The 13304-nt window shown below is 56.6% G+C and overlaps 4 protein-coding genes across 4 annotated transcripts; 3 read left to right on the top strand and 1 right to left on the bottom strand.

Annotated features, from left to right (window-relative positions):
- Positions 1–1695: 1695 nt before the first annotated feature.
- Positions 1696–2334, top strand: CHGG_08999 (uncharacterized protein; the record flags this gene model as incomplete). The annotated part of the gene is made up of 2 exons (XM_001226925.1): positions 1696–1798; positions 1889–2334. The coding sequence occupies 2 exons, from the start codon at positions 1696–1698 to the stop codon at positions 2332–2334; spliced, it is 549 nt and encodes a 182-aa protein (XP_001226926.1).
- A 223-nt stretch (positions 2335–2557) lies between these two features.
- CHGG_08998 (uncharacterized protein) lies at positions 2558–4868 on the bottom strand (the record flags this gene model as incomplete). The annotated part of the gene is made up of 4 exons (XM_001226924.1): positions 2558–2971; positions 3036–3342; positions 3393–4383; positions 4856–4868. 4 exons carry the CDS (start codon positions 4866–4868, stop codon positions 2558–2560), a joined length of 1725 nt encoding a protein of 574 aa, XP_001226925.1.
- A 116-nt stretch (positions 4869–4984) lies between these two features.
- On the top strand, positions 4985–5815 carry CHGG_08997 (uncharacterized protein; the record flags this gene model as incomplete). Its single annotated transcript, XM_001226923.1, has 2 exons — positions 4985–5051; positions 5292–5815. The coding sequence occupies 2 exons, from the start codon at positions 4985–4987 to the stop codon at positions 5813–5815; spliced, it is 591 nt and encodes a 196-aa protein (XP_001226924.1).
- A 3684-nt stretch (positions 5816–9499) lies between these two features.
- On the top strand, positions 9500–12982 carry CHGG_08996 (uncharacterized protein; the record flags this gene model as incomplete). Its single annotated transcript, XM_001226922.1, has 5 exons — positions 9500–9864; positions 9923–11121; positions 11401–11423; positions 11482–12604; positions 12675–12982. 5 exons carry the CDS (start codon positions 9500–9502, stop codon positions 12980–12982), a joined length of 3018 nt encoding a protein of 1005 aa, XP_001226923.1.
- Positions 12983–13304: the final 322 nt, after the last annotated feature.

Below are 13304 nucleotides of genomic sequence, written 5' to 3'. Positions count from 1 at the left end.
AGTCCAGTGATGGCCCGTGCGTCGCCCCTTTCGTGGGCAAAATTTACACCATTTTCCCCATTTCGAAACACTTTTCCCCCTGCCAAGAACCCGCCGACCTCGAATCATGAGCAGCTCAAAGTTCATTCAGTTCTGCATGTCATAACTCAGCATCTGCCTAATACTTTTCTGTTTCCTGAGAGGCCGACAATGGCTGCTACTCATCAGTTTACCCGCTCTCGCCTAGTAACGACTCCGGCAGGTGTAAAACAAGACTTGAAGCGTCTCGCCTCGTCTCGATCGCCAACAGCCGCGAGCGGATGTGGCCGGGCAGTTCGGTCGTCTTAACTCAATTAAACCCAGCATTCAGCCGTCCATGCAAAATATTCTTATACATCTAATTCGAATCAACCTTTTCCCTACATAAAGCCGCCTTGAGCCCGAGGTACTATGTGCCTCGGTAAGAAAGGTGTGTGATCAGGTTCGCCCTGCCAAGCCTCCCCCCCCCGACTTTCCGTCCCTGTCGGTGCTCGCTCTGTGCGTACAAAGCAGAGAGGACTCCTTTATAATGAAGAATGCAAGAAGTCACTTTCGCCTTCGGGCACGGTGTTGATTCTCCAAATTAGGAGAGCGCAGCACTTACTAACCGGAGGCTCCCGTTCAACAACGGAACCCTTCCCCCCCTTTTCTTTTTTTACTTTTTTTTTCTCTTTTTTTTACTCTACAATACTTTTCTACTAGTTACACCCACGGTGAATCTGGAATGGTTTGGTTAACTTACAATTTACAATACAAAACCATTCAATGCGCTATCCAAGTTCTACTCCTTTTTGCTGCTACTTCTGTGGTCGTTTTCTGTCAATACAAACAAAACGGCATAGGTGAAGGAAGGTCCATCCACTCGCATATCTGACATCTAGCGCCGACCGACATCGAGCGGTCGTCCGAAGGGCGCGGTGGGTCGAGGACGTACATAACTACACTAGTAACCACCTACCTAGTATGGCCGTATAGTCGTATGGCTGTGCGTTGGAGGCGAAGGCCGGACATTCGGCGTGCCGAGCGGGGTATTCCCGTGAGACGGGTGTCGTCGGCATCGGCCTCGGCCAATCCGGTCGGCCTCATCCCGGATGTGCTATCCGTGTGACTCCTTCATCCTGACTCACCAATCTCTCTTTATAAGTTTGTTAGACAACCAATTCCCTATTCGGAAAAACCATCAACCTGATCCCGTATCTCTCGGTAGTTAGCCCCTGAGCCACGCCCAAGCAGCCCTTCACAATGCCTCTTCGCGAGCTCCAGTATCCGACCGAGCCTTACAGCAAGGTCAACCGACTTAAAGATCGGGGTGAGCTCCGGTGCTCTTATAAATGAGCATCCAGGTCTAACCAACTCTCAGCGGACTATGCTCTTGAGACTATTCATCAAATCGTCAACTCGTGTCCCCTGCTCCATGTCTCCTTCCAAGCAGCCAATAGCCCCTTTCCGGCAGTTCTGCCCATGATCGGCCAGATGGGCTCGTTTTCACGGCCCAGCGCTGACCTGGGTGAGGTGCTGGATCTATATCTTCACGGGTTAGTGATGTTTCGGTCGAGTTGGTGGTCATAGTGGCTGTCGCCCATCAACCGTTATCTCATCGCTTTCCACGGTCATTTACCCTTATTCTCTCACCACCACTAACACTGTTCACCACAAAGCTACGTCTCCTCCCGCATCATGAACACCGCCCGCTCCACCGATTCCCAAGAGGAGGGCGTGCCCATGACCATCGCCGCCTCCCACCTCGACGGTCTAGTCCTCTCGCTCACGCCCAACAGCCGTAAGTACCAACAACGCCAACTCACCATCCACCCACCACCCCACCAAACAACCCCCAGCCAAACAGCTCCACCACTAACCCCCCAACCAGACAGCTACAACTACCGCAGCGCGATCCTCTTCGGGCACGCCACGCTAGTCACCGACCCCGCCGAGAAGCTGTACGCGATGGAGCTGATCACCAACAGCGTGGTGCCCGGGCGGTGGGCGCACACGCGGGTGCCGCCCAACGCGGCCGAGATGCAGAGCACCAGCGTGCTGCGCGTGCGGGTCAGCACGGGCAGCGCCAAGATCCGCACGGGCGAGCCGCATGACGAGAGGGGCGATATGGAGGATGCGGGGCTGCTGGAAAGGGTGTGGACCGGCGTGGTGCCCGTTTATATGGTGAGGGGGGAGCCCGTGGCCGGGGGGTATAATAGGGTGGAGGGGGTGCCTGAGTATTTGGAGGGGTGGAGGGGGGAGGTTAATGAGGAGGCGGAGGTGTATGCTAGGGAGGCGGTGGGGAGGGAGGTGGTGGCGAAGAAGGGGGGTGAGTGAGTTGGGATGGGTTGGGGGGTGGAATTGGGGGGGGGGAAGCGTGTTGAGACACTGTCGGTGCATATTGCCAGACCAAGGGCAAGGAAATACAATGTCCAAAACCAGTATATACAGCATATCCCCGGCTACTTCAGCACCTATCTAAAGTGTTTTGCCACGTCATATCCTCAAAACCCCATCCAACCAAACCCCTTCATGGGCTCAATAGGCGCCTACTGCAAACTCACCACGCCTCCCACACCGCCGGCGGAATCACGGTCCTCATAACGGTCCAATGCCCCGCCGCACTGACCTCATGCCACTTAGCCAGACTCTCCGTCTCATTCTTCCTCAGCAGACCCTTGGCCTCCTCACCCGTGACCAAGAAATCCGACTCCTTCACCTCATGCTGCGGCAGCAAAAAGGCGCGGCGCGAGGGGCTGTTGAGCATGTCGCGCTCGCTGGGGGTGCGGAAGGCGATCGCGTTGTCGGCCTGCTTGGTGCAGAAGATGACCATGTTGGTGAAGTCGCGCCCAGACTCGGCAAAGTCGGCGTCGTCGCGCGGGTGCTCGCGGAAGATGCGGCAGGCCGGGAAGACGGCGTTGATAGTGTTGACGACGATGCGTGGAGGGGGGAGGGCAAAGTCGCCGGCGTAGTTCTAGTGTGGGAGGGCGTGTTAGTGAGGGTTTGGGGAAGGAGGGGCGAGAGAGGGTTAGGCATACAATAGCGACCACGCCGTTCGGCTTGAGCAGCGTGTGGAGGTTCTGCAAGAACTCGAGGGTGAAGAGCGCGATGGGCTCGGCGCCACCAGTAAAAACATCGTGGATGATGTAGTCGTAGCGGGCTTCGCTCTCGTCCGCGGCCACCCGCGAGGTGTAGGTGACCGCGTCTTCGATGACAGCGGTGTGATTGCGAGGAAGTTGGAAGTACTGGGCGGCAAACTTGTGAACCATCGGGTCGAGTTCGACCACAGTGGTGTCGATGCCGTGGGCCACAAGGGCGGCCGGCGTGGTGCCAATACCAAGACCACTGCAGTCAGGTTAGCACATGTACATAAGGGTGCCGTTTACGCAACTTACATTACAAGGGCATTGGCCTCGCTGTCGATAATCGGCTCCGGTGTCTTGACCAGCCTAGCGGCCTCAAGCATGGCAAACACGCCGTAGATAGGCTCAGCCACCTGGTTCCCTTTGAACTGACCCTGGCCCAAAAACTTGACCCACTCACCACCCAGCAAGCTGTGGTCGCACCTCAAGACGCGGTATCCCTCCTTGGGACTATCAATAACCGAGATATAGCCCGTGTTAGACTCAGCCCTGTCCAGAACCACATATCCCACATCCGCAAGGCCACTGTTCAGCCTAGCAAGGGCCATCGGCGTCGGGACATTCGTGTTCAGGACCGCCGTGTGCAGCAGCGCCGGCACAGCCAAAAGCAACAACTTGGACGGCGCAACCAGCGCATACGCCGCCCCCAGAACCAACTCCATCCCGAGTCTAGTGTTCAGCACCGACTTTCCAACCAGTCCCTCCACCAACCCACCCAGCACCGTCTCGGCACCCTTAAAAAACCCATACGCTCCCAACCCAGGCGCAGCATCAGCCACCCACCCCGGCAGCGCCGACAGATCGGCCCCGTCCAGATACGTAGCCACGCACGCGGTCGACACGCCCACCAGCGGGAACAGGGTGACGGCCTCGGTGACCAGCGGGCCCCAAGCGGCCGTGAGGGTCCCACTGGCCGGGGTGAGCAGGAACTGCACGGTGGGGATCCACAGGGCGATCACGGGGAGGAGGTACTCGGGCCGCACCGGCAGGGCGCGGTTCAGGAAGAGGTTGGACGACCAGCCGGTGAAGCAGGCGGCCATGAGCAGCTTGGCGTGCCATTTGGCGGACGGGATGGAGCCGTAGACCGGGGAGAGGGCCAGTTGGGAGACGGTCGAGTACACGGCGATGAGGGTGAGGAGAGTGGCCGTCTTGAGGTAGATGCGGCATTGGGTGGTGAGCCAGTTGGACCAGGTCTCGGTCTGGGCTTTGGCGGCCAGCGCGCGGAGCTCGGCTTCGAAGCTCTCTGGGGTGAAGGAGGATGAGGGGTCGATGGGGGGGGATGGAGGAGTTGTTTTGGCCCTTTTGGGGGGCTCTGGAGGGGGTTGGTTGGGGAGCCATTGCGGCGGGAGAAGTAGGTTGGACTACCTGAATGTGATCATTAGATTGATGAATGATTGAAGTTAGGTACTATCAGAAAATAATATGTACAAAGTTTCAAGACATCTCGGTTTCACGTTGCAATGTGGTCTCATCTCACGCGATTGGTTGACGTGGTTGAGTTGGTTTGAAGATGCGACACCAAGCCTGGGGGCAGCTACCCCTGTACTGCCCTGTTGTCGGTACGTATCCTTCCGTTGGTGGGGCAGAAACGGCTGCGCGGGTTGGCTCCCGATTGCCCACCTAGGCTGAGCCGGGGTGGAAGGTGTGAGCTGTGGGGGTTGCCGATGACGTTCCGCACACCGTCTCCCGAACTATTTTTCAGGGCAGTTCCTGACCTGAGCTTCGCATTTTGTCCATCATCGAATTTCCATGCCCGTGTAATACCACGTTTCCACCCTCCGTCTCGTGTTGCAGATCGTTTATCAATCGCATCAACCGCAACCACAGCCACAACCACAACCACCATGTCTCTTCCCACCACCCTCGCCGAGCTGGTCGAGCTCGTCGACTTCAACCAGCAGAGCCTCTTCAGTATGTTGCATCGGAAATGGGCCTGTTCATCAAAACCGGGGTAGACTAACCGCGCGCAAAGTCTCGGCTGCTGCTATTGCCTTCAACCCGACCTTTTGGAAGTAGGTTTCCCGAGCTCCAGGCTGTTTTGTGAGCTTGTCGCTAACCATTATCTCCTCCAGCATCGTTGCCCGCAGAGGTCCGTCACGGTCCACACACCGACCCATCCCGTTCCTGTCCCCATCTCTAATATTTCGACAGAATACCGGACCAAGTTTCTCAGCCGCGCCCTCGGTGGCAACTACCGGGCATGCTACGCCCTCGCCGTGACCATCTTCTCGCTCGGCCTGTTCCGTGACTTCCTCTTCGAGCGTGCCCTGCGCGACCAGCCCTCGCATCCCGCCCTCGAAGGGCCCCTTGTGAACTACGCCGCCTATGCGTTGCTGGCCATCGGAAACCTCTTCGTCATCTCCTCTACGTGGCAGCTGGGCATTACGGGAACCTTCCTGGGCGACTACTGTGGCATCCTCATGGATGACATCGTAACGGGCTTTCCCTTCAACGTCACCAACGCCCCGATGTACTATGGCGCGACCATGAGCTTTTTGGGCACTGCCCTGCTCTACGGGAAGCCGGCCGGCATCCTCTTGACCCTGCACGTACTGATCGTGTACCTAGTCGCCATCCAATTCGAGAACCCTTTCACCGCAGGCATCTACGCCAAGCGCGACAAGGAGAGGGCCAAGGCCGCCGGGAAGCCGTACGAGGGCAAGAAGGAGCTCTAAGCACAATCGCGGTAGAGAAATCCGGACTTGACAAATGGGAGAAGGGCGGGCCGTTGTGGACATCCGAGGATACGCCAGTAGGGCACGCCGAGTGCTCCGACAACACCACGGCAGGCCGATCTTGGGCAAACCGCGGCCCGCCCAGCCCAGCGAGCGAGATCTAGCGTGACGTACTAGAGCTTGGCAACGGCAACCGGTAAAGCGCTCCCCTTGGCGGCGGTGATTACGGTGCAGGAGGCACCCGGCAGCAGACCGGCCACAGCAAGGGTTCGAGGCAGCTCCTCCAGTGCCGTCAGATCGACTAGCCTAGAACCAGGATTAGACAGATGGAAACAAATAGATGAAATGGATTTGGATCTTATTCTATTCGTTGGTTCGAGTCTTTGCCGAGAGAGCCCCTCCAAACAACTGACAAGACACTATAAACAAAGTTGGGTGGGTCAGACGACCTGCTAGCTTTTGGCACCAATGACCCTGACAAGTCTGGTCTGTAGAGCCATGTAGTTCGTCCTAACACTCGGCAACTAGCTATACGCTACACCCAACATGCGTCGTGTTTGGAATTATCGGGACCGGCGCCACTCGCTACGCAACACTTACCCGCGCCCGGCTTTCACGTGTGTCGTCTGAGGGCGAAGCTAGATTGCTTGACTTATCAGACCTAGCTCTACTAATATCTCCCGAGATACCAAGAATACCGGCACAGCGAACAGCCGTCCAACAACAATTTTGCTTCACGGAGTAAATCATTTCGGGCCACGTTCTTCCAGACCAAAAATAGCAGCAGCAGCCGTTTCTTCAAGGACAACTAACTGCCGCGAACCCGACAACCTCGCCGCGGCCGCCTCGTCCCCGCCGCCCACTGCCATGGGTTGTGTCCCACAACCCGTCAAATCCTAGCTTGAAGAGGGCGATGCACGTCATGCAATTCGCTGTCGCGGGGGAACTTGCCAGGATATCGCGAATGTTGGCCTTGATCCCGGGCCAGGCTGATAGGATCCGATGGTACATCTCGTCATTGTCAGGACGCTCACAACACTCCCCCCAATCCTGCCCCGGGACAGAAAAGAACGTTTCGGCGCAAATGGAAATGCCCCTGACAACTAGCAACCAGACATCATCACAGCCGGATCACCTCCCCGTCGCGCCCAATCCCCCAATCCTCAACCTTAACACCTCCTCCGGGACGTACTCGCGGTGCTCCTCCCGGGCGAGAGCACGCAGGGCCTCGTCGACGCGGTGGGGGTACCCCTTTACCGCCGGAGTCGGTTCGCCCACGTCGAACTCCAGGTGCCACAGGAAGAAGCACACCTTCTTCCAACCCACGCGCACCGGCCTGTCGACGCAGGTGCCCCACCACCTTCCCACCAAAAAGCCAAAGCGGCGCTACAACCAAAACCCCCCCTAGCCATGCTAGCAGCCGCACACCCCACCATCGTAGGACCGCCCCCCCCGGGCCGGCACGCAAGGCAAAGCCTCACCGGCAACGGCGACGGGGTTGACAATGGCGATGGACGGACGGCCGTCGACTTAGGGGGGGAGGTGGGTAGAGTGGGAGATGGAGGGTGGGTGAGGATGGAAAATGGTGAATTAAATAAAGGGATGGGGTGGGATTTGATACGAGAAAGGAGGTGGGTGGGGTGGAGGGAAGGGGAATAGAGATGAAGCTGGCCTTGAGGGGGCGGGAAGGGGGCTCGGGGAGAAGAATTTGTGGCGTTGGAGGGTTCCAAGGGGGGATATTATTGTAGCTCAGCACAGATAATCATGTGTGAGGATCACTGAGAGACCAAAGTGTCGAGCTACAAAAATGCCTTGTTAACAAATTAGCCGTGGGCACGGTGCTTGTCAAGGCGCTTGAACAATGATAAGTCTAGTGGATTTACATACTTGGTGATCGATGGTAAAAAAGCTGATATCTAAGTAACTTCCTCCTTAGACTCATCAGTGAAAGACACAATGGCTTAAACCCTACTTCATAGATGAAGCCTAGCAAGCATGCATGGGCCTCTCCCTGGGATTGAGACACACCACAACCAAGTCACACAATAACACAAAGTTCGACAGTCGCTCTTTTCGCATCAGGCTTGGTGAGAGCAGTTTGCTTAATCTGTATGTACAGATCAGGGGCACTTCCAGCTTGGGCAAGACCGTTTGCTTTCATGGCTTTGCTCCGCCGTAATTGGGTCTTCCGTGTGTTGGATTGTGCAAACGGAACGTCGTCCGCAGCGTCTAGTTAAGAGCCTTCAGCCTCCGGTCGTCAGCTAACTGCATCCAATGGCTGGATGATGACATCTGTGGCTTCCGGAAGGTGGTGTTGTGTTGGTTCGTGCTTGGCGTGGCCCAAACTACCGGGGCTGCGGGGAAGCAAAGGGGTTGCCATGCGATGCTGCCGATGCATGCCAAGTGAGGCCAGCAAGGCAGAAAAAGTAATCGTAATCCAGAGCAAACTTCGTAGCAGGGACAGCAGTGGTGCGGACCAGGTTAAAGATTGGTGGGCGGTAAAAGGAAGCCATGAACGGCCAGAGGCCCACTGCCGTAACCTGCTTTTTCAGTCTGCGCCTTCCTGGCTGGCTGTGGCTTTGTTGAGACGAACCAACAAACTTGCAAGTGCCTGGTTCCTTTCCGCCATGAGCGGAAAACAAGGTCCCCACTCTGTCCCCACCTCACCGTGTGGGAAGCATTCCTTTTCGGACGTGTCACGCCTTGACCCCTAACAGTTTATCACACGTTTTCCACCACAAATCCATACGATTATCCCTGGAATTACACTCGCCTCTCACTCCCGGATTGGGTCTGTGGACCTATACCACCATCGTTTGGCGATGCAGTGAGGCCTACTACAGATTACAACAGGCGGGACAGCTCATTGATGCCTGACTCATTCCACACGCAATAATGTGCACGCCACAAGGCTGAATTTATGACATCTTCTTGATCACGAGTTCTAGCTTCCATACTTGTGGGTGCCTTTATCTTACTGAATTGTCCTTTGGTATCCATGATTGTTTTTCCTTGTTCTTCTTCACGTCAGATAAGGTTTCCGTCTTACAAGCGCCCCTGATAATATTGTTCTCCTCTTTCCCCAGCCTGGAAAGCGGCTGGTCCATGCCTGGGCTTGTGCTCCCTTGCAGCTTTCTCGGGTCACTCAAACAACCTGCTTAGGGGTTGGAACAAACGGAGAAGCCGAGGGAAGGTTCGTTTGTTCAAATGTGCCCGGCCTGAGTGAGGTACACAACTCCGTCCCATCTCCCCCCTTTAGCTCTTTCCTGTCACACCCTACTCGCAAATCTCGCCTGTTACTCTTTCCTTGCTACATGAACCTGGTTCCCTTCTCTATTTTTTGCTTGGTCTCCCACCTCTCCTACATTTCTCAGCGAACCACCGACTTTCACCGCTCAGCCCGTGGGAGTCGTTCAGGCGCGCGGTTTCTCACTCATAACATTTACTGACAAGCTACCCATTTCACCGCAACAGTTGTCACCATTTTGGCGTTTGCAATCCGACCGACCCATTTGCAGACAAAAACACGGGTCGACAGCAGCGACAGTGACTTACCAACATAGACATATTTGAGACACCCATACTCAAGCTTCACATACTCTTTCTCTTCTTCATCTTCCCACCTACATTCCTGGTCAAGCTTTCCACAGCGTTACTTTGCTGGTGTCTAGCTTACTCTTCACCATGTCCGACAATCGTGGCCGTGGCGGTAGGGGCCGTGGCGGCGGCGGCCGCGGTGGTGGTGGCCGTGGCGGCGGCGGCGAGTTCCGCGGCGGTGGTGGTCAAGGCAATTATGCCGGCGGCGGTTATCGCGGTGGCGGCCGTGGAGGTGGGGGTGGTGATAATTATCAAGGCGGCGGCCGTGGAGGTGGCGGCGGCGGCTATCAGGGTGGTGGTGGTCGTGGGGGTGGTGGTTACCAGGGCGGCGGCGGCGGCGGCGGCGGCTATCAGGGTGGTGGGCGTGGAGGTGGAGGTGGGGGTGGTTATCAAGGCGGCGGTCGTGGGGGCGGTCGAGGTGGCCGTGGCGGCTATTCTGGCCCCGAAGTCTTGTAAGTGCCTCCCCGAACGCCAAGTCGTTGGTTGACGATGCTAACAGATATCGTGTAGCGGTTTCGGCCAACAGATCCCACAGCCTGACAAAAACGTCACGAATCTGGAGGACAAATGGATCAAGGAGCAAGGCCAGATAGAGTCTAAGATGCCCGCCCTGTCCGTCTCTGATCCGTCTGATGGCCGTGCATTATTGCCTGGCCGGCCCGGTCTCGGCACCAACGGCGAACGAATTGTGCTCTGGGCCAATTACTTCAAGATGGACGCCAAGGTTGCGTACTTGTACCGGTATGACCTCCGAGTCTCTCACACAAAGATGTCAGAGGAGGAGGGTGAGCCCGCGAAAAAGAAGGTCAAAGCGGAGGGCAACGAAGACGCGAATAATGGAAAAAGGGAGGCCAAGGGCAACAAGCTGGCCAAGCTCATCGAACTCGCTCTGGGCCAGCTGCCGCGCAATTCCGTGGTCGCTACCGAGTACAAGCAGCAGCTCATCACGAAGGAGAAGCTCGAACTTCCGGCAGACGGCCACGTGCCAGTCACTCTTGTCGAGCCCAACCGTAAAGACGAGACGTGGTTCGTCCGCTTTGACGGGCCATCCACCATCAACGTTCAAGGCTTGATGGACTACTTGAAGTTGACCGAGAAGGACAACGATGGCGTTTTCCCGAAGTATCCCGAGGAGATTGATGCACTCGGCGTCGTTCTTGGCCACACTCCGAGGTCAAACGCGGGGACCGCCGCCGTCGGCCGGAACCGTTTTTTTGCCGTCGACTCTACGAAAGACGGGCAAAAGATGAACCCGAAGAGCTACATTGAAATCCTACGTGGCTACGTCCAGAGCGTTCGCCCAGCGACCGGCCGCCTACTGCTCAACACCAACGTTACACATGGCGTGTTCCGGAAAGAGACTCGGCTCGAAGACTTGTTCAGAATGAACGATGTCGCACACTTGAACACGAGGGGCGGGGACCCGAAGACTCTCGTGGAGTTGCACAAACTCCTCTCCAAGACACGGATTCGATGCAAGATCCCCGCAGATGACGGACAATTGTATGTGAGTGAAAGGGGTGCGGCCGGCCTAGCCAGAGTTGGGGACGGCGGCAAGGAAGAAAAGGATAGACCGATGTTCAAACCCAACTCGGGTCGTTTCGGCTGCCCTGCCACGGTCAAATTTTACCTTCGCCCTTCAGATAAGCCCCCTCCCCCTGGTCTCGTGTACGACAGTTGGGTTAAGGTCGACGATTATTACAGAGCTAGTAAGCTGTCAAGTTTCACCCTCTGTGGCCGACGAGCATATTCTAACCTTCTCAGGATACAGGGTCAATGTCAACCCCGGGTCTTCCCGTTGATCAACGTCGGAACTTTCGAAGAAAGCGATTTACATCCCGGCCGAATACTGGCGAACTGGCTCCCCGGTTCAGCCCCTAAAGTCGAGGCTGAATCCCACAGATCAGGGATGCCATGATTCAGTTTGCATGCCCGACCGCCGCCGGCCAATGCACAGTCCATCACGACATCGGCGAGGAGCCTTCTAGCACTGGACAACAACGAGTTGCTTGTGAGTTTTGGCCGTGGTCGGCTGATGTCTGGTGAGCCCAACCGCTAACAGCTGATAGGCAAACTTTGGCATCACGGTCGACAAGCAGCTCATCACAGTGGAGGGCCGCGAGCTTCGCCCTCCCCCCATCAGCTACTTGAAAGGAAATATTGCCCCGACGGACGGCGGTTGGCTCATGAAGGGGGCCAGGATCTGTCAGCCCGGAAGGCGCATTGCCAACTGGACGTACCTGACGATCGGGGACGGAACGTCGGATCGGCTCAAGAGGGCTGTCCTGGACTTCGCCAGGTTCTTGAACAACGACATGGGCGTCCCCATGAACACCCAGCCAGCTCCGGCAAACGGCTACGTATCAGCCAGCAACGAACAGAGCTTGCAAAACGTCTTTAAAAAGATCTCAACACAAAAGCCTCAGCCAGACTTCCTTCTGGTGCTTATTCCGAACAAGGACGCTGTCACCTACAGCAACATCAAGAAATGCGGCGATTGTCTATTTGGCATCCCCACCGTTTGCTGCCGCGAGGAAAAGATTACGGACCCGAAAGGCCAGAAGGGATACTTTGCCAACGTTGGCCTGAAGGTCAACTTGAAGTTTGGCGGTGTCAACCACAGGGTCCAGGACACTACCGGGCTCGTTGCGAAGACCATGTTCGTGGGATACGACGTCACCCATCCCACCAATCTTTCCGCCGGGGCAGCCGAAAATGCGCCGAGTCTGGTCGGATTGGTGGCGAGCGTTGACAAGGACCTCGCCCAGTGGCCGGCCGTGACGTGGGCGAACAAGGCCCGGGTCGAGAAGGTTGGGCAAAACGATGACGGCCAGTTTGTGCGCCACTTCAAAGACCGTCTCAGGCTCTGGCAGGATTCGAACAACAAGCAATTGCCCGAGAACATCATCATCTTCCGTGATGGTGTATCGGAAGGGCAGTTCAACATGGTCCTCAAGGACGAGTTGCCCAACATCCGCCAGGCCTGCCGGGAGACGTACAAAGCGGGAAAGAACTCGCAGCCGCGTATTTCTCTCATCGTGTCGGTGAAGCGGCATCAGACGCGCTTCTACCCTACCGACCCCAGCCATATGGGGAGGTCTAAAAGCCCCAAAGAGGGGACCATCGTCGACCGAGGCGTCACCAACGTCCGCTGCTGGGACTTTTTCCTCCAGGCCCACGCGTCTCTCCAGGGTAAGTCTTCGTCGTATTTGCCACCAACGGCTTGCTGCGGCATGCATGCTAACGTGATCCAATCCCACAGGCACGGCCCGCCCCGCCCACTACACGGTTTTGCTAGACGAAATCTTCCGGTCCAAGTTCGGCGCGAAGGCGGCTGACGTTCTGGAGAAGCTCACGCACGACATGTGCTACGCCTACGGCCGCGCCACCAAGGCCGTCAGCATCTGCCCGCCCGCGTACTATGCCGACCTAGTTGCCACGCGGGCCCGCATCCACAAGGACGAATTGTTCGACGACGCGCGTACTGAGACTGGGGAGTTGTCGACGCGGTCGACGGCAATGGGCAGGACTGTCCACGATAAGCTGAGAAACACCATGTACTACATCTAACGGTGGAAGGAGGATGGTTCTGGGCTTCCGGCTATGCCGTGGGCGTTGCTGGGTACCTAGGATGGGTTGCGTTCCCCTGAAAAAAAGCGATGGCGAAGTTGTTTCAGTAGTGGCTGGTAGACAGCGGGAGCGGATTCGAAGGGGGATTCAAGGGGGACTCGTGAGGGCTTGGAGCTTGGTTGGGTTCAAATGAATGGCCCGGTTTTATACGAGGGCGAGTGTATGGATGATGGTTGTTTATTCTGTAGCCAGCTTTGAGTATTCTGAGTAGCACCCTTAGAGTGGTAGAGCATTGTGGTTGTTTTTAGTTCCCACTCTAACT

Source organism: Chaetomium globosum, genomic scaffold (assembly GCF_000143365.1).
Source record: "Chaetomium globosum CBS 148.51 scaffold_6 genomic scaffold, whole genome shotgun sequence".
NCBI lineage: Eukaryota > Fungi > Ascomycota > Sordariomycetes > Sordariales > Chaetomiaceae > Chaetomium > Chaetomium globosum.
The sequence above is the reverse complement of the archived record's forward strand: the minus strand, read 5'-3'. Positions and strand labels throughout refer to the sequence as shown.